The 18,154-nt window shown below is 42.4% G+C and overlaps 1 protein-coding gene across 1 annotated transcript in view; it reads right to left on the minus strand.

Annotated features, from left to right (window-relative positions):
* Positions 1-363: 363 nt before the first annotated feature.
* DIO1 (iodothyronine deiodinase 1) overlaps positions 364-18,154 on the minus strand; it is a 40,659-nt gene continuing 22,868 nt past the window's right edge. Inside the window, exons 2-4 of the mRNA XM_073593490.1 lie at positions 12,169-12,312; positions 7,366-7,565; positions 364-2,350 (exon numbers count right to left, since the gene is read on the minus strand). Of these exons, the coding sequence (XP_073449591.1) occupies positions 2,234-2,350; positions 7,366-7,565; positions 12,169-12,312 (461 nt within the window). The 3' untranslated portion in view covers positions 364-2,233. The remainder of the gene's footprint in view (positions 2,351-7,365; positions 7,566-12,168; positions 12,313-18,154) is intronic.

Genomic DNA, 18,154 nt, shown 5'->3' on the forward strand with positions numbered 1-18,154 from the left:
TGTGCTATTGACTTGGGTGGACTTCTTCACTGTCACAATACACAGATCAGCACTACAGCTAGTGATCGATTGGCTTTTTTCCAACAGGCCCATTCAACAGAAATTGATTGATAGATTGACTTCTGTTGATAGGCAATAGCCACACATGGATCAAAATTCAGCCTCTCCATGCTGAACCAGCCGAATTTCATTCCATCTATGGCCACCTTTTCCCCTAGTCGTAGCGAAAGGGAGAAAACGTGGGGAAATGTGCTTGCATTGCACATATGTAGTGCGTGATTCTTCTTTTTTTTTTTTTTTTTTACTCACTCCTGAAATATGCTGTATAGTAATAATATGATTTGAAATAATTGTTCAAAACACTTATATTTAATTTTTTATTTGTTTTCAGAACTCACATCACTTTCAATTATCTGCACCATCAGGCTGAGGCCAGCAAGGCTTTAGGCCACAACCTTCACAAACAAATATATTGTGGATTGTGAGTCTGAGTACACAGCTTTGACTGAGACACAATGAAAACAGGCATTAATCTTTTTCAAAATTCATTTATAAAATCTACATGAGGAGAAACATGGAGATATTGCCGATACTAACCAATAATCGGTCTGCATTACACAAGAGTGGGATTTGAAGTTTCCTTTCAACCCATATTATTTATAGGGTCGTTGTAGTGGGCCTATACTCAAATGTAAACGTGAAGCTCTGATCAGTCATTCTGGGATGAATAAAGAAGACATGCTGGCCCAGGCTCCATCCAGGGCTAGAACATGTCTGGAGGCCAAGGCAGATCTTCACTCTTTAAACTGGATGAGTTTCTCCTTCATCAGAAATTAGATGACCAAAGCCCTAGGCCTTCAGACATGTGACCAGTGCAGCTATTCTGTATCCATCTCATGATGACTATTTTATAATAGCTTTATGCCAATGTTTAAAGCAAGTATGTATGTTGTCTAAATTTGCCAAAGTAACAGGTTTGCCTATTAGGCTACTTTCACACTGAGGCGCATTTCAGGCGCTTTAGCGCTAAAAATAGCGCCTGTAAAGCGCCTGAAAACTACCTCACTTGCAGCCCCAGTGTGAAAGCCCGAGTGCTTGCAGGACAAGAAAAAAAGTCCTGCAAGCAGCATCTTTGGGGCAGTATGGGAGCGCCCCTAAACCACCCCTGCCCATTGAAATCAATGGGCAGCACTACCAAAGCGCCTGTAAAGCGTTTCGGCATTAGCACTTTTAACCCCTTCGGGCAAAGCGCCGTTTAAACAGCAGTAAAGCCCCACTAAAACTAGCACCACATTATCGTTACCGCCCCCACCCCCTCAGTGTGAAAGTGCCCTTAGTGAAATAGTATACTTCCCCTTGCTCCCCTGCTGCCCAATGTGCTGCCAATGTGCCAATGTGCTACTCTCAGTGAAGTGCTTATCCAGCCAATTACCAAGCTGGAACATTGTTCCATAGCGATAATGAAAAGGGAGGGGGGCACAGCCCTGAGCAAATTTGGATTTTGTGACTCTGGAAACTTTTTTTTTTTTGTAGGGGCTAATCAGCGAATTAGGGAAACAAAGAAACTTGGTAGGGTAGTTATAGACTATATGTGGTGCTGCTTTGTAAACAAAATGATAAATGTACCCATATTGCATTGAAGCCTACAAAACCTTGCAATTGCAATTAGTAGATCATGGGCGCAATGTACTGTATAGGCTCCTGCAGTAGGGACCTTCAGTTATGGAGCTGGAGGAAGTAAACAATGGACTACAAGAAGGGTTACATCATTGCACTTGTGCTCAATTGAGATCAATGAATCCTTCTGTCATGCTGGCAAATGGAACTTAAAGTTTCCCATTCACAAATGCGTGAATGGGAGACTGCAGCTCTGTAGCCATGCCAAATTAAAAAAATAAGCAGAAGCCAGCAAGAGAAGCACCCTACAATTCAGATGGGGGCAGTTTGAGGATGGGGATCTGTCAAATGGCACCATGTTTCATGTTGCACTTTAATTATGGGGTGCCACATGGAACAATGTCAGAAGGGTGGCATTTCCCTTTAAGTAAAAGTTCAAGTTAATGTACTTGCGTAATTCATGGCTGGGCTGGCTGCTCAAATTACCCTGGTTGTAAATTTAATCTTCCATCAGTGTATGGTTGGGAGTGACACCCAGAGGAAATGCAGGGCACCACATACAGTTTCCTTTTAATATGTGTCCATTATTCTAGGAAAATTCATGGCTGGTCTCTGGCTATTTCTGAGTATTTCTTCTGTCGCTGTCGAGTTGGAGATGACACCCAGGAAATTTCATATTCTCAAGAACAGAACGTACTTCTTCTGGTTTGTAGCCCCAGGGACCCATGCTGCCCTGTAATTAATGCATTGAATCCTTTGTATTAATCAGGTTTCACAATCCATTAAGCACATTTACATAATTTTGGCTACATGAACAGTCATGTTTACCTTATTAATACCAGAAATTCGGAGTTGTGTAAGGAATCCCTTATTAGCAAAGTTTTGAACTAGCATTCCTAATACTGGTCTGCAAGAATGTCAGTTCATTTGCACCACATATGGCATGGTGGGTCCTATGTGAACACCTGCCATGACATATTGGGGGTTATTTACTACAACTGGAGTGTGCAAAATATGGTGCAGCTCTGCTTAGAAACCAATTAACTTCCAGGTTTTATTGCCAAAGCTTAGTTTAACAAGCAGAAATTAGAGGCTGATTGGCTACCATGCAGAGCTGCACCAGATCCTCAGTGCTCCAGTTTTAGTAAATCTCCCCCATTGGGGGAAAGAATGGGGCTTAGTGGAAGAATGGAGCTTTGCAGTTCAAAAGATGGCAGTGTTTCTTGTCTGCAAAGTGTGTAGGTCTTCGTTTTTTTTCCATAAATTTGTATTGATTATTGACATAAAAAAGAAAATAACTGTTGCGGTTACATATGATAAGTGAGAAGATTCACAGTATACAGAAGTATAAGGTAATATATGTGAATGTGGGCAATTGAAACAATAACTGTACATTTATAATGGAAAATTGAAGAGTCACATAAAATCTTAAATGGTTATTAATATGAATCATATGGAATAAAAATTAATTATAATAAAGATTATATTATCAATAATAATATAGAGAAATATAGAGTCATTTTTAAGCTATAACCGTCATTCTACCATCGTGGTGTAGATATGAAGTTCGAGGATAAGTGAAATGGAAAAGAGAAAAGAAGGAAAGGGCCAGAGAGGAAACGAAGACCAAGAGAGTGAACATCAATATGAGTAATTAATTATATCATAAATGTAACAAGGATCTATCAAAGTCTCGTGGGAGGCATGACTTAATCCAGGGAGACCATTTTTTAAATCAGATTTATAGATTTTATTGCGAAGAATGGCAAGTTTTCACTGGTCATACAGTGCCTTGAAAAAGTATTCACACCCATTGACATTTTCCACATTTTGTCATGTTACAACCAAAAACATAAATGTATTTTATGTGATAGACCAACACAAAGTGGCACATAATTGTGAAGTGGAAGGAAAATGATAAAAGGTTTTCAACATTTTTAACAAATAAATATCTGAAAAGTGAGGCGTGCATTTGTATTCACGCCCCGAGTCAATACTTTGTAGAACCACCTTTCGCTGCAATTACAGCTGTCTTTTTGGGGATGTCTCTACTGGCTTTGTACATCTAGAGAGTGAATTTTTTGCCCATTATTCTTTGCAAAAAAGCTCAAGCTCTGTCAGATTGAATGGAGAGCATCTGTGAACAGCAATTTTCAAGTCTTGCCACAGATTCTCAATTGGATTTAGGTCTGGACTTTGGGTCATTTTAACACATGAATAAGCTTTGATCTAAAGCATTCCATTGTAGCTCTGGCTGTATGTTTAGGGTCGTTGTCCTGCTGGAAGGTGAACCTCCGGTAGCCTCCAGTCTCAAGTCTTTTGAAGACTCTAACGGGTTTTCTTCTAAGATTGCCCTGTATTTGGCTCCATCCATCTTCCCATCAACTCTGACCAGCTTCCCTGTCCCTGCTGAAAAAAAAGCATACCCACAACATGATGCTGCCACCACCATGTGTCACGGTGGGGATGGTGTGTTCAGGGTGATGTGCAGTGTTAGTTTTCCAGCACACAGCATTTTGCTTTTAGGCCAGAAAGTTAAGTTTTGGTCTCATCTGACCAGAGCACCTTCTTCCACATGTTTGCTGTGTTCCCCACATGGCTTCTCGCTAATTGCAAATAGGACTTTTTATGGATTTCTTCCAACAACAGCTTTCTTCTTGCAACTCTTCCATAAAGGTCAGATTTGTGGAGTGCACAACTAATAGTTGTCTTGTGGACAGATTCTCCCACCTGAGCTGTGGATTTCTGCAGATCCTCCAGAGTTACTATGGGCCTCTTGGCTGCTTCTCTGATTTAATGCTCTCCTTGCCGGGATTGTCAGTTTAGGGGGATGGCCATGTCTTGGTAGGTTTGCAGTTGTGCCATACGCTTTCCATTTTTCCATTTTTGTATGATGGATTGAACAGTGCTCCATGAGATGTTCAAAGCTTGGGATATTTTTTTATAACCTAACCCTGCTTTAAATTTCTCCACAACTTTATCCCTGATCTGTCTGGTGCTGTTTGTTCACTACGGTTCTCTAACAAACTTCTGAGGGCTTCACTGAACATCTGTATTTATACTGAGATTAAATTACACACAGGTGGACTCTATTTACTAATTAGGTGACTTCTGAAGGCAATTGGTTCCACTAGATTTTACTTAGGGGTATCACAGTAAAGGGGGCTGAATACAACTGCACGCCACATTTTTCAGATATTTATTTGTAAAAAATGTTGAAAATCATTAATCATTTTGTTTCCACTTCACAATTATGTACCACTTTGTGTTTGGTCTATCACATAAAATCCCAATAAAATATGTTGACGTTTTTGGTTGAAACATGACGGGCTTACTTTGTTTATAAATATCAGTTTTTAAATCAAACATGTATGCTTTGATGAAGGCTTCTTAGCCGAAACGCGTCAGTCTATAGCCTGTACCCATGTAACCAATAAAGTACTTTTATTCAAGAGCATCCGAGTTGCCAGCCTTCCTGTTTTAAGTATGGTATCTGTGGGGCCTGAATATCCTGGCTAGAGCACCGGATCACAGTTGGAGCTGGGGTAACAATTTGTTTCTCTTTCAAATTTAGTAATGCCTCCTTTGGATTTTTTTGTAATCTTATACCCCTTAGTGTATGTATTGTGTGTGTGTGTGTAGGTCTTCCATATTTTTTTTCCACTACCACACAGCATGCTAGATACCATCTAATATTTGTAACTAAACCTAATAATAAATTGAACCTCATACATAAATCACACTCCCACCTAATAAAAGTTCCCCAATAAATTATTATAATATTGATAAATTCAAACAAACAGAATATTAATAATACAGTGCTTAAATGTGAAAACATGAAAACAGGCCCAAAATAGTGTGTATAAAAGTGTTGTATTGGCTTATTCTCATCTGGAGATATCATAGTATTTTGTCACAAGCGGTCCCAATGTTAATGAAAAGCGTTGTGCAGAGCAAGGCATCATGACATCATTCCATACCTTTGGAGCACATGCAGGTACCGGAAGAGGTGCATATTTCCAGATAAGAATAAGCCACTACATCTAAGTGATCTAGAAAAACACACATTGAAGGAGTGTGCTGTTTATGGAAGATTCATGGAATTATTACAATGGAACGTGAAAATTTAAGCAAATAGCACTTTTGTGGTTTTCCAAGCACTTTATGCATTACGGAGTGTTTGCTTTGAAGAGTATAATGTCGTGATTTTGGCACATTCATACACAATATTTGTGGAACTGTTTGATATGTGGTCACATTTATGCACTGTATTATTAAAAATTATTTTGTATAAATGTATCTCTATTATAATAATTTATTAGTACGTAGAGCACTTTTACTAGGGTAGGTAATAGGTTTAGTTACATATACTGTATTAGATGGTATCTACATTGCTGTATAATAGTGGAAAACATTTTTGTATATATCTTTTGATATAAATACAGCATCTGAGAGATATATTTTCAAATAAACCTATCAAGAGAGAAATAATCTAGGCTCTCATTGGTGATTTTGTGCCTTAAATTCTGGTTACTAGGCTTCCATGCTATTGTCTAGCTACATTAATAGGTCATTGATATGAAACATAAGTATGTAGCTACTGAACTACTTGCAGGCACCATTGTTATCTTAGAAACCTTTTAGGCCAGAGTAGATCTAACATCCTAAACTAGTATTTCTCAACCTGGGTCCCATGGAACCCCTAGGGTTCTTCCTGAGGTTGCTAAGGATTCTTTGAACAGTAGTTAATTGATTTTCTACCTATAGTGGTCACAAACAAGGGAACATTTTCTCTTAACTGCCAATGTAAGAGGTAATTTCTACACTGATTATTAATGTTAGGGGACATTGCGATTTTTTAAATGTCTGCATTTCTTTTCATCGTACCATTATTTATTCAAAACTGGACCATTGTAACCATGCAAAAAATGGTAAAATAGTCCATACCCAAACGTCTCTTTTAGCATGAAATATGAAAACAAACATAGCCACCGCATCTAAGGACTGGTAAGCAGCAATATCAGTAGTTTTTGTTGATGGGTTTAGATCCCCTTTAAAGAATAGGTAAACCCAACATTTCATATTCCTGATGTGCCTGCTGTACCATGTACGTGTATGAAAAAGTATCCTGTTCTCTTTGTATTTCTTTGTTTGTGTGAAATCCCTGGTGTTTCTGTCAGTCCCTCTGCTTTCCTATTAAAACTGGCCACACTAGGCATGAGAGCCAAGTCCTGGACAGCAGAGACTCTCGTGCACATTTCTGGATCGAGGTGGAGCTTACGTAAGTATTAGGAGTGGGGGGGTGGGGGGTGGAGGCTGCTGCACACTGAGGCCCCTTTCACACTTGTGCGACTTTTCCTGCGACTTTGGACATCAGAGGCGCATCGTACCCCAATGATTCCCAATGATAACCATTCATATCTGTGTGACTTCAAGTCACACCGACATCAAAGTAGTCCCTGTACTACTTTGGTCTGACTTTGATGCGAGTTGAGGTCTGTAGACCTCAAGTTTACACAGGCATTCCCTGAAATCGCGTCAAAATTGAGGCTGCCAAATCGCACGACTTTCAGTGTGAAAGGGGACTAAAGGTTTTGTTATCTTAATGCATAAAGATAAAAAAAAAAAACCTTCTGCCTTTAGAACCACTTTCAGTATAAGTCTGAGATCTGACAACAAAAAATGCTCATTATCTATTACAGAGAATCAAGCTTTGAACTGACACTATAATGTACTGTGATATATTACCTTATAAATGATTTTTCGTTCTTGGAGGATGTAAAGCCTCTCAGGGAGGGCAGCATACTTGGCACTGCATGAGTTTTCCATAGTGTCTAACACCACAGGACAAGCGGGCAGCTCCTCAAGCAGACGTTTGGCTGCAACCAGGCGGTCCTGAATGTTCTGATGCTTATATATTGAGATATTGTTTTTCAAGGCCCATTCATCTAGAACAGAAAATGCATGCATAAAAAACATCATGGTCACTACTGAGAAGCTGCACCTGAGCAATGAAGTGCAGCCAACACACTGGAGCAAGTAAATGTAGATAGGAAGTGCAATAAAGAAAGAAAAAAAAAAAAGGGAGAAAATAGTATTTTATTAAGGAATAAAATGCTAGCAATTGTTTGTGATACATGGTGCTTTAGCAAACGAAAAGTCATCCAGTTAAAGTAGAACCATAGGATAATCTTTTTTTTTTTTCATTTTGGATAGAGTAAGGGAGGGTTATAACCCCTGTCAGTTTTTTGTTCTATTGTCTGTGGCAATACTATCACAGCTGATCCTTTGGCTGTTGCATTGCCACTCTCATTGCGCATGTTGCCCCAATGCCCTAAGAGGAGGCTATTTACATCCTCCTTGTCTCTCTGGAAGCCTCCCCACCTGACTATTTTTGTCAGTTTGAGGGTCGGCTCCAGCATGTAGAATGACAGTACCTTCCTCTCTCTCCCTTACTCTCCGCCCCACGTGATTGTATGCTAGTTTGTGGGGAGGATCCAACAGGTCTGTCTACATAGCGGGGCATCTACACAAACGCCACCTCTACCATAAAAGAGCAATTATAGTTTCATGATTGAAAATACAGCTATAATTTATTATATTAAAAATGTTATTATTGCTTAAAGTTTTTGTTTTTGCAGATTTTCTTTGTTCGCAACAGCGACAATTGTGCTAGCAAAAGGGAACAAAGTCCTCATGTCATCAGACAATAGTATATGATACGAGAAAACATTATAGTGAATGTAGTATAGTGCTAAAGGGCATTGGTTTTATTAGTGCATTTTGCTGATGACCCATATAAAGTTGTCTGAATGAGTTTAATGACATTGTTAAATGTATTTTGTTTTTTAAATGCAAGCCCTGTAAGTACCTGAATTAGACATGGTATTAGCCTCCTCTTGCGGTCCCTTTACAACAGGGCTAGATTGTGAGAGGGAGAAGCAGCGCATGGAGCCAATTAGTTGAAGTCCTGACAAAAGGTGGCTGACAGGAGAAAGCAGTGATAGAGAGATAAGCTCATCACCATACTGCTTCTCCTTTCACTCTCCAGTCACAGGCTAGGGGCGGGTCCAGGACAACCTGGGATCAGAGGAAGCCCAAATGACGATGATGATCAGGGGCGTTGCTAGGTCTACAAAAGATGGTCAGAGGCTGCAGACATGGTGTAGGGGAGATGGTCAGAGGCTGTGGACATGATGCATTGGGAGATGGTCAGAGGCTGTGGACATGATGCATTGGGAGATGGTCAGAGGCTGTGGACATGATGCATTGGGAGATGGTCAGAGGCTGTGGACATGGTGTAGGGGAGATGGTCAGAGGCTGTGGACATGATGCATTGGGAGATGGTCAGAGGCTGCGGACATGGTGCAGGCCAGGGGGAGATGGTCAGAGGCAGCGGACATGGTGCAGGCCAGGGGGAGATGGTCAGAGGCAGCGGACATGGTGCAGGGGAGATGGTTAGAGGCTGCGGACATGATGCATTGGGAGATGGTCAGAGGCTGTGGACATGATGCATTGGGAGATTATCAGAGGCTGCGGATATGGTGCAGGGGGAGATGGTCAGAGGCAGCGGACATGGTGCAGGGGAGATGGTCAGAGGCTGCAGACATGGTGCAGGAGAGCAATAACGGCAGGTAGTCAGAGGGGTCTTACCCGTCCGTTATGAGAAGTGCGTGCCATCGCCAAGACCTCACAGAGGTGACACTGCTGCTTTACATTTAAAAATGGCAAAACCAATAAAGAGAATTAAAAAAAAAAAATGTCATTGCGCAAGCGCCTGCCTGCCCGCAAAGGGCCAAGCATGTATGGGCTTTCCCAAGCGATGGTGGCGCATGCGCAGTTGACATGTCGAACAGGGCCTGCAGCCATATCTTTCACGGGGGTCGCTTCCCTCAAAGTGGCCCCAGGGCAGGCGGCCTTGCTGGCCTACTGGGAAATTTCCCAGTATCCCGATAGGCCAGTCCAGCCCTGAGCGGACCGCTGCACCCAGTAAGAGACTCAGGGCAATGGCCCCCAGGATCGGGGCTTCAGCCCAGAAGTCACCCTCTAGTGATACCACTGATGATTATGATGATGATGCTGTCCACATCTAGTGGCAGAAATAGAGTACTGCATATGAAATCTACTATACCTGAACTTTGCTACATGCCTTAATAAACTGAGCATTTTGTGTCTTTTCCATGTCCATGTTTTGTAAGCTCCTTCAGGCAGGTCCTGTTCTCCTAAGCCCTGTTTTTCTATGTGTTTTGGTTCAAGCATGTGATGTACAGTACCTTATGATATGATTGCACTTTTTAAACAAATAACAACAGCAATAATATAGTTTTAGTACACATTAAAAAAAAAATTGTTGTTTTTTTTTTTTTTTTTTTTTTTGTATTACTTACTGCCCAGGTCTGTATGCTTGGGGGTGTGGTGGAAAGGATCGGTGATCATGTGATCACTGTGATTGGCTGTCAAAGTGGTCACATGATTGTGAGAGCCGGTCCCACCGGCTATCGATCGTTAGTGGGAACTAAGAGCTGTCTTTGACAGCTCAGTCTCTGTGCTGTGGGCACACTCTCAGCACAGAAACGTTGGATGCCCAGTGCCGCATATGTGCAGTGTGGGTGGTAATACACATATAAGTTGTGTGGGCAGCAACAGGAAAAAAGGAAACTTTTTAAATATTCCTACAGGCTAATAGTAAGGCTAGGTTCACATATGTGCAGGTCAGAAGTACATAATCGCATCAAACACAAGAAATGTGCTTCTCTTTAGAACGTAGTGGAGCCATTAATTCTTATTGGCACCCACACATGTTTTTGCATGCCGCAGCACCATATGGTTCTATGTACCTTCTTAAAAAGGGGGTGGAGACTTCTTTCCTCTCATTTCTTGTGGGTACAGCAGCCCATTCAAACATGCACGCACATACACTATATTGTCAAAAGTATTGGGACGCTTGCCTTTACACGCACATGAACTTTATTGGCGTCTCAGTCTTAGTCCATAGGGTTCAATATTGAGTTGGCCCACCCTTTGCAGCTATAACAGCTTCAACTCTTCTGGGAAGGCTGTCCACAAGGTTTAGGAGTGTGTCTATGGGAATGTGTGACCATTCTTCCAGAAGAGCATTTGTGAGGTCAGGCACTGATGTGGACAAGAAGGCTTGGCTCGCAGTCTCCGCTCTAATTCATCCCAAAGGTGTTAGGGCCAGTCAAGTTCCTCCACCCCAAACTCTCTCATCCATGTCTTTATGGACCTTGCTTTAAGCACTGGTGCGCAGTCATGTTGGAACAGGAAGGGGTCATCCCCAAACTGTTCCAACAAAGTTGGGAGCATGAAATTGTCCAAAATGTCTTGGTATGCTGACGTCTTAAGATTTCCCTTCACTGGAACTAAGGGACCAAGCCCAACCTCTGAAAAACAACCCCACACCATAATCCCCCCTCCAGCAAATGATTTGTACTGATGCGCAAAGCAAGGTCCATAAAGACATGGATGAGTGAGTTTGGAGTGAAGGAACTTGACTGGCCTGCCCTCAACCCGATAGAACACCTTTGGGATAAATTAGAGCGGAGACTGCAAGCCAGGCCTTCTCGTCCAACATCCGTGCCTGACCTCACAAATGTGCTTCTGGAAGAATGGTCAAAATTTCCCATAGACACACTCCTAAACCTTGTGGACAGCCTTCCCAGAAGAGTTGAAGCTGTTATAGCTGCAAAGGGTGGGCCAACTCAATATTGAGCCCTACGGACTAAGACTGGGATGCCATTAATTCACCTATCGCGTTAAGACGCAATATTGATGGGTTTTGGACTTATTTGCGTTGCATTAAATAATGCTTGCCAGACACCTTCTCTGCATTCGCTTTCTATTGTATAGATTGTTGTATTATCATCTTAGCTACTAATGCATCTCAAATGCACTCCTTTGCAGCACATGTACATAGACATGAATGGATTCAGTTGGGGAGCAGTAAAGCCAATCAAACACTGCAAGCCGGAAACATTTTGGTGAAACGCAAACACAACCAATTGATACAGAGCATTGACAGGCATTAGTTACATAGTTACATAGTCAGGTTGAAAAAAGACACAAGTCCATCTAATTCAACCAATTAAAAAAAAAAGGATCATACATTTCCATATACACAATCCTTCACCCATAGTTTATCCAGAGGAAGGTGAAAAACACCAGCAAAGCATGCTCCAATTTGCTACAGCAGGGGAAAAAAATCCTTCCTAATCCCCTGAGAGGCAATCAGATTTTCCCTGGATCAACTTTACCTATAAATGTCAGTACCTAGCTATATTAAGTAATATTTGTGAGGCTTTAACAATGCCTTTTAAATGCCTGTTCTTCTTGGCACACATGTACACTTAGTCTAGTACACATATGGCAGAGCATAGTCGAGATAAGGGAGTTGGTAAACAATGGTTTTTATATAAGAGTATACATACAGTATACAAAAAAGTATACTAGAAAATATCACAGTCACATATAACAAAACCCAAAATGCACATAGCTATATATAGACACCTATAGAGTGATAAAGGTATACTGTACCTTCTGCATGAGCCTCATCAATGTAGATAATCAAAAAATCAGCCACAGAACTGAAATCCCAGACAAGCTTATTAAACTCGCTGAGCTTGAACAGGAATGGGGGTCATGTACAGCTTCCGAATGTGAGCACCAACGGCCGCTGACCTGCAGAAATCAACACAGCATGCCTAATTACTATGTTACAGCAGGTAGAAATAAACCAATATTATTCTATAAAATATATATATTTTTTCAAATAGCAATTTTTATTGATTTTCATCAAAAAATAAAAACTTGGAAGAGAAACGTAAGAGAACATAAGCACAATGTTCGTAAAAGGCACCCACTAAAAGTAAGAGCAATTTACAACAACCGTTGCCGCTAGGACTGCAAGAGACACATATTCTGTTAAGACAACATTACATATGGAACACTGTAACATAAAATAATATCACTGAAAAAGAGATATTATGGCTTATGACTAAACAAGGATAGTAAAGAACAGAAAGGAAGAAAGGGAAGAAAAAAAATATCATCGCAAAAGCTTATTCACTGGTTCAAGTTGGGTCCTCCTGGAGATGCCATAGTTCCCAAACACGATTGTGAGCCTCCATTCTATCTTGTAGTCTAGCAGTCATTTTCTCCATCAGCTCTACGTCTTTAATCCTAGCATATAGGGCCTCTAGGGAGGGAAGAGAGCGTTGTTTCCAGTTAAGAGCAATAAGACACTGTGCAACCATAAGGATATGGAGGAGCAGCTTCCTATAGAATTTGGGAATTTTTAGCTGGGAGAGGCCCAACAAGAAAATTTTGGTGTCATAGGGATAGATACCCCGGAAAGGCGACCCAATAACTGGTGGGCAGAATGGCAGAACGGGGTAATCAATGGGCAGCTCCAAAATATAGGAAGGAGGGTGCCTTTGTCCCCGTGGCAATGCCAGCATCGATCCAAGCTAGTGGGATAGATGGCGTAAAGTACATCCGGGATCATATCTCTTCTTTTAACACCCTCTCCCAATGAAGCATGTAAGAATGTTTACTTTGGACTTAATAATTTATAGATATCGGAAATCATACCGCTTGGTGCTGAGCTTTCTAAAATAAAAAGTTCAAAAGAGGATGGGGCAGAGAATTGCAGATTGGAGGTTATATTTTGCTGGGGCATGTCCAACATGACAACCTGAGAGGACGCATGATCCAAAGCTCTGCTGGCTTTACCTTGGATATCCTGACTCCCGGCTGTTTTAACCACTGGAAAAACACCCTGCCTGGTCCCGGATGTTATACAAATCGCAGTGGAGGGGGAAGGAGCTCCACGGGGCGGCTCCCCCACGGCCTGTGTCCAACATGGCATCACAGACGGAGGTTGTGGAACCTACAGCCGAGCCGCAGCTTGGCTTTCAGGAGGTTATGGCAGCAATCGTCTCATGTCAAGCTGCCTTAACAAACAAAATTGAGGCAGTACAGCTAGATTTGGGTCTCATCCGCCAGGATCTGGATAAGCTCTGCTCGCGGGTGTCGGAGGCAGAGCGGCGGGTTGGGCAGACAGAGGACATTGCTACGGAGCATACTGCTTCTATCCATACCTTGCAGACCAAGGTCCGTGCCCTGGAATACAAGGTGGATGATTCCGAAAATCGAAATAGAAGAAACAACCTGCGGATCGTGGGCATACCTGAAGGGGCTGAGGGGAGGAATCCCTTGGTGAATAGAAAATAGGTCTGGACCGCCGAACTCTGAGGAAATTGCCTTTTATTTCAAAAATCAAATCAAAAGTACATGCCACAGCAGACAAAATAGCTGATGCGTTTTGCACTAACAGTAGTGGTTACTCACAGCTATGAGTAAGCACTACTGTTAGTGCGAAACGCATCAGTATTTTTGTCTGCTGTGGCATGTACTTTTGATTTTGATTTGATTTTTGAATAAAAAGGCAATTTCTTTAGAGTGCGGCAGTCCAGAACCATTTCCTATTCATTGCTACTAGCAATTGCCAGCACTTGTGGCCTCTAGGCTGGTAAAGAGATCTATTATTTGCTTGTCCTCCTGGAGCGGTGATATCTTTCTTTTTTTTAGGAATCCCTCGGTCTTTGTGGAGGAGCTTCTGAGATCTCCCGGATGCTCAGTTCTCTCCCTATTTTACCATGGAACGCACCCACCGGATCCCCCTGCTCCTGGACCCCCTGGCACTTCACCCCGTACCCTGATATTTTGGCTGCTCAATTGCTGGGACTGGGATGAGGTCCTTCAGGCTGCACGCAGGGCTGGTGAGTTAAAACATCAAAACACTAGACTGCTATTCTTCCCAGATTATTCGGTCGAGACACAAAAGCGCCGTCGATCTTTTGACCAAATCAAAGTGGCATTCCGAGCTCAAAACATCAGATACAGCATTCTTTTCCCTGCCAAGCTGAGGATCCAGGATGGTTTTTTCCCTGTGATGCTACCATCTGGCTGGAATCCTTGCCACCTCACTGCTGATTGTCCTCTATTCCTCCACTTCACCTCTTATAATCACCCCCTGATTGTTGGGCCTGTTGTGGTTTTACTCAGAAGGGGGGTTTTTTTGGATTAGCAATGCCCCGGCCACTACATTGGAATACATACTGAGCCAGCTGTACTTACTGCAACCATGTTCTACTGGCTGAATCCTATTGCACTACCAATGTTACCCACTGAACAAATGGGTTCAGTATCTCAGGAACTCCACCTATAACCCACCATATCCTGGTTAGAATTATCTGCCATGGGGGATTGCACTGAATCCTAAAAAAAACAAGACTGGACGCTTTTTGTATCTGACTGTTGCCTTGCTGGCTCACGACCTTCATGAAATTGCCTTTATTCCTTCTCTACATTCCTATGGAAGGTCTCACTCTCAGTGGCTCTGTGTGGGGCCTCCCTGTTTTAGAGGGAATTTATATTGTTCTATGACTTTTCAGTTGTTTTCTTACTACCTTTATCTATGACTATAACTAAGTACTGTACCCCTGGGATATCCCATGAGACTGTATATCCACATCTCTACACCAGCATCTCTGTTAATCTTGCTGGAGGTTTCTCTCTCTTGAATACAGTGATAAAAATGGGCGACTTTTCGCTTGGTTGGCAAGGGTAGCCTCCACTAACATAGTGAGTATTCGTGACATGCAGGGATTGTTGATGTCTTCCCCTGAAAAAATTAACTCTAGGTTTCTTGAAATCTTTCGGAGGTGTATACCTCCAGGGCACAATTCTCCCCTACTGACCTACAGGAATATCTGGAGGATGTCCCCTTTCCTGTATTGTCAGACTCTTATAGGAAAAGACTTGAGGCAGGCATTACACTTGTGGAAGTTCATGCTGCCATTGGGGGTTTACAAGGTGGGAAGACCCCGGGTGCTGATAGACTACCCATGGAATTTTATTCCCAATATGTTGATTTGCTAGCTCCCAGACTGACAGCCCTTTTTTCTGAGTTTACCAAATTAGAATTGTACCCGAATCCATGGATGAAGTTATCATTGTCTTGATCCCCAAACCTGGTAAGGATCTACAGGAATGTGCCTCTTATAGGCCCAATTCATTGCTAAATGTAGATGCTAAAATACTAGCAAAGATCCTGGCCTCTCGTTTATCCACTGTTATCAATACACTGATCCAAGTGGACCAGACTGGATTCATGCCGGGTAAGGGCACAGACATAAATATTAGACGCCTTTTCTTAAACCTATCCCTGACCCATGACAATGTTGGTTCCCGTGTGGTAGCCTCCCTGGATGCCAAGAAGGCCTTTGATTTTGTGGAATGGGTATATCTTTGGGAGGTACTGCGACGGATTGGCTTTGGCCCAAAATTTTTGCGATGGATTCAGATGCCATACCGGGAACCTAAGGAGAGGGTACGCACTAATGACTGTATCTCCGATCCCTTTAGGCTTTCTACAGGCACTCATCAAGGGTGTCCTCTGTCCCCTAGTCTGTTTGCCCTAGCCCTGGCCCCCCTGACGATATTAGACAGGGAGTCTCCAGCGGTTCGGGGGTTGTGGATTGGTAGATTGGAGGAAGAAATATCCCTATACGCGGACGATGCCCTACTCTACTTGAATGATGCTGGTCCCTCACTTGTAGCTGCCCTGGAGATCTTTGATAAATTTGGCAATTTCTCCGGCATCAGAATTAACTGGTCCAAATCGGTCCTGTTCCCCTTAGACAACCAACCAAGCTTCAGTTCCGGCTAGCCCCACGCCATTGAAATAGGTTACTGAATATAGATATTTGGGGGTCCAGGTAACCAGGGATGTCTCACTCTTCTTTAATCATAATATACTCCCTCTGCTTTCTCTCCTTAAAGAAAGATGCTCATCATGGTCTGGGCTTCCTTTGAACCTTCTGGGCCGCATTAATATAATAAAGATTATGCTCCTGCCTAAATTCAATTATTTATTCAGGAGGTTATAGTTTGAGCATAATGACGAATCCGCAGATATCCATAAAACACCTCGCGAGGTAGGTCAAATTTATCCTGATGTTCGGCAAATGCAATAAATTGAGAAGCCTAGGGTCTACTAAATGGTCAAAATGGAACAGATTCCTTGCTGCCCAAGGAGAGGACATAGAGTAAGTGAGGCTGGCAGGGCATCTTGGGGTTGTACAGAAAGGAGGTCATCAATTACTTTTCCAAGGGGAGGGTATATTGGTGGGACAACGTGCGCCAAAGCGTCCTGAGGTGGGACATAGTCCCCAACAGTTGACTAGGGGCTACCTCCACATTCGCATTCCAGAGTAGGTTCTTAGGGTGTATAGGAGCTAACCACAATTTTTCAATTTCTGTCCATTTATTAAAAGAACGTTGGGTAAACCAAGAAACAATGGCGCAAAATTGGGCTGCTTGATAATATTTGATAAAATTGGGGAATGCTAAGCCACCATCAGAGAGTGAGGCCATGAGCACAGAGCGGGGTATCCTGTGCCATTTATAGTTCCATACATAATGTGGCAAATCTGCTTGCGGTTTTTTCAGGTGTACGTAAGGGATTGGAACGGGCAGCGTTTGGAATAGATACAAAAGCTTGGGAAGTATAGACATCTTGAAGCTTTACGTCCTAAAAAAGAAATATGATGTTTCTTCCATTGTTGCATCGTTAACCTGATTTGCCAATATAAGGGGGGAGGAATTTTTCCTGGTAAAATGTGGTGAAGGTCGGGGTAATAAAGACGCCCAAATACTTCAACGCTGTGGATTGCCACGGATAGGGGAAAGTGGTCGTTAAGTTTTTAACTTCATCCTCTGGGATGTTAACAGGGAGGGCTCCAGACTTAGAAGCCTTTTATTTTATATCCCGAGAGGGTACCATATCGATCAAGTTCAGCATGCAAATTTGGTAGGGAGATCCTAGGTTGGGTCAAAGTGAGGATGATATCATCCGCAAACAATGGGATTTTAAATTTCCTCCCTCTAACCTATATGCCCCGAATGTGCGAACATCTGAGAAAAGTTGCAGCCAGGGGTTTCGACACATAATTCAAATAGTAGGGGGGAAAGCGGGCAGCCCTGACGGGTACCATTAGTAACAAGAAAGGAGGAGGAAGGGGTCTTGACCTGGGATGTTGGGTTACTATAGAGATGATGGATCGCTTGTAGGAAAACCCCCCTAAACCCTATATGATGCAGGGTAGCAAACAGGAAAGGCCAACCAAGATGGTCGAAAGCCTTTTCCGTGCCCGAGTTGAGTATCAAGGACACAGTGCCTTCGTGATTTCCGACATCAATCAGATCTATAACTTTCCTGGTATTATCCCCGGCTTGACAGAGGGGGACAAAACCTACCTGGTCCTTATGGATCAGGGATGGAAGTATCGTATTCAAGCGGGCAGAAAGGAGTTTGGTAAAAAAAATTTAAGTCAGAGTTCAAAATAGCTATGGGCCTATAGCTAGCACATAGGGAAGGATCTTTGTCTGGCTTTGGAATCAAAGTGATAAAAGATCTCTGCAATCCTGATGGGATAGGGGTGTCTTGAAGGAAAGC

This window comes from Aquarana catesbeiana, linkage group LG07 (genome assembly GCF_042186555.1).
Source record: "Aquarana catesbeiana isolate 2022-GZ linkage group LG07, ASM4218655v1, whole genome shotgun sequence".
Classification (NCBI taxonomy): Eukaryota; Metazoa; Chordata; class Amphibia; order Anura; family Ranidae; genus Aquarana; species Aquarana catesbeiana.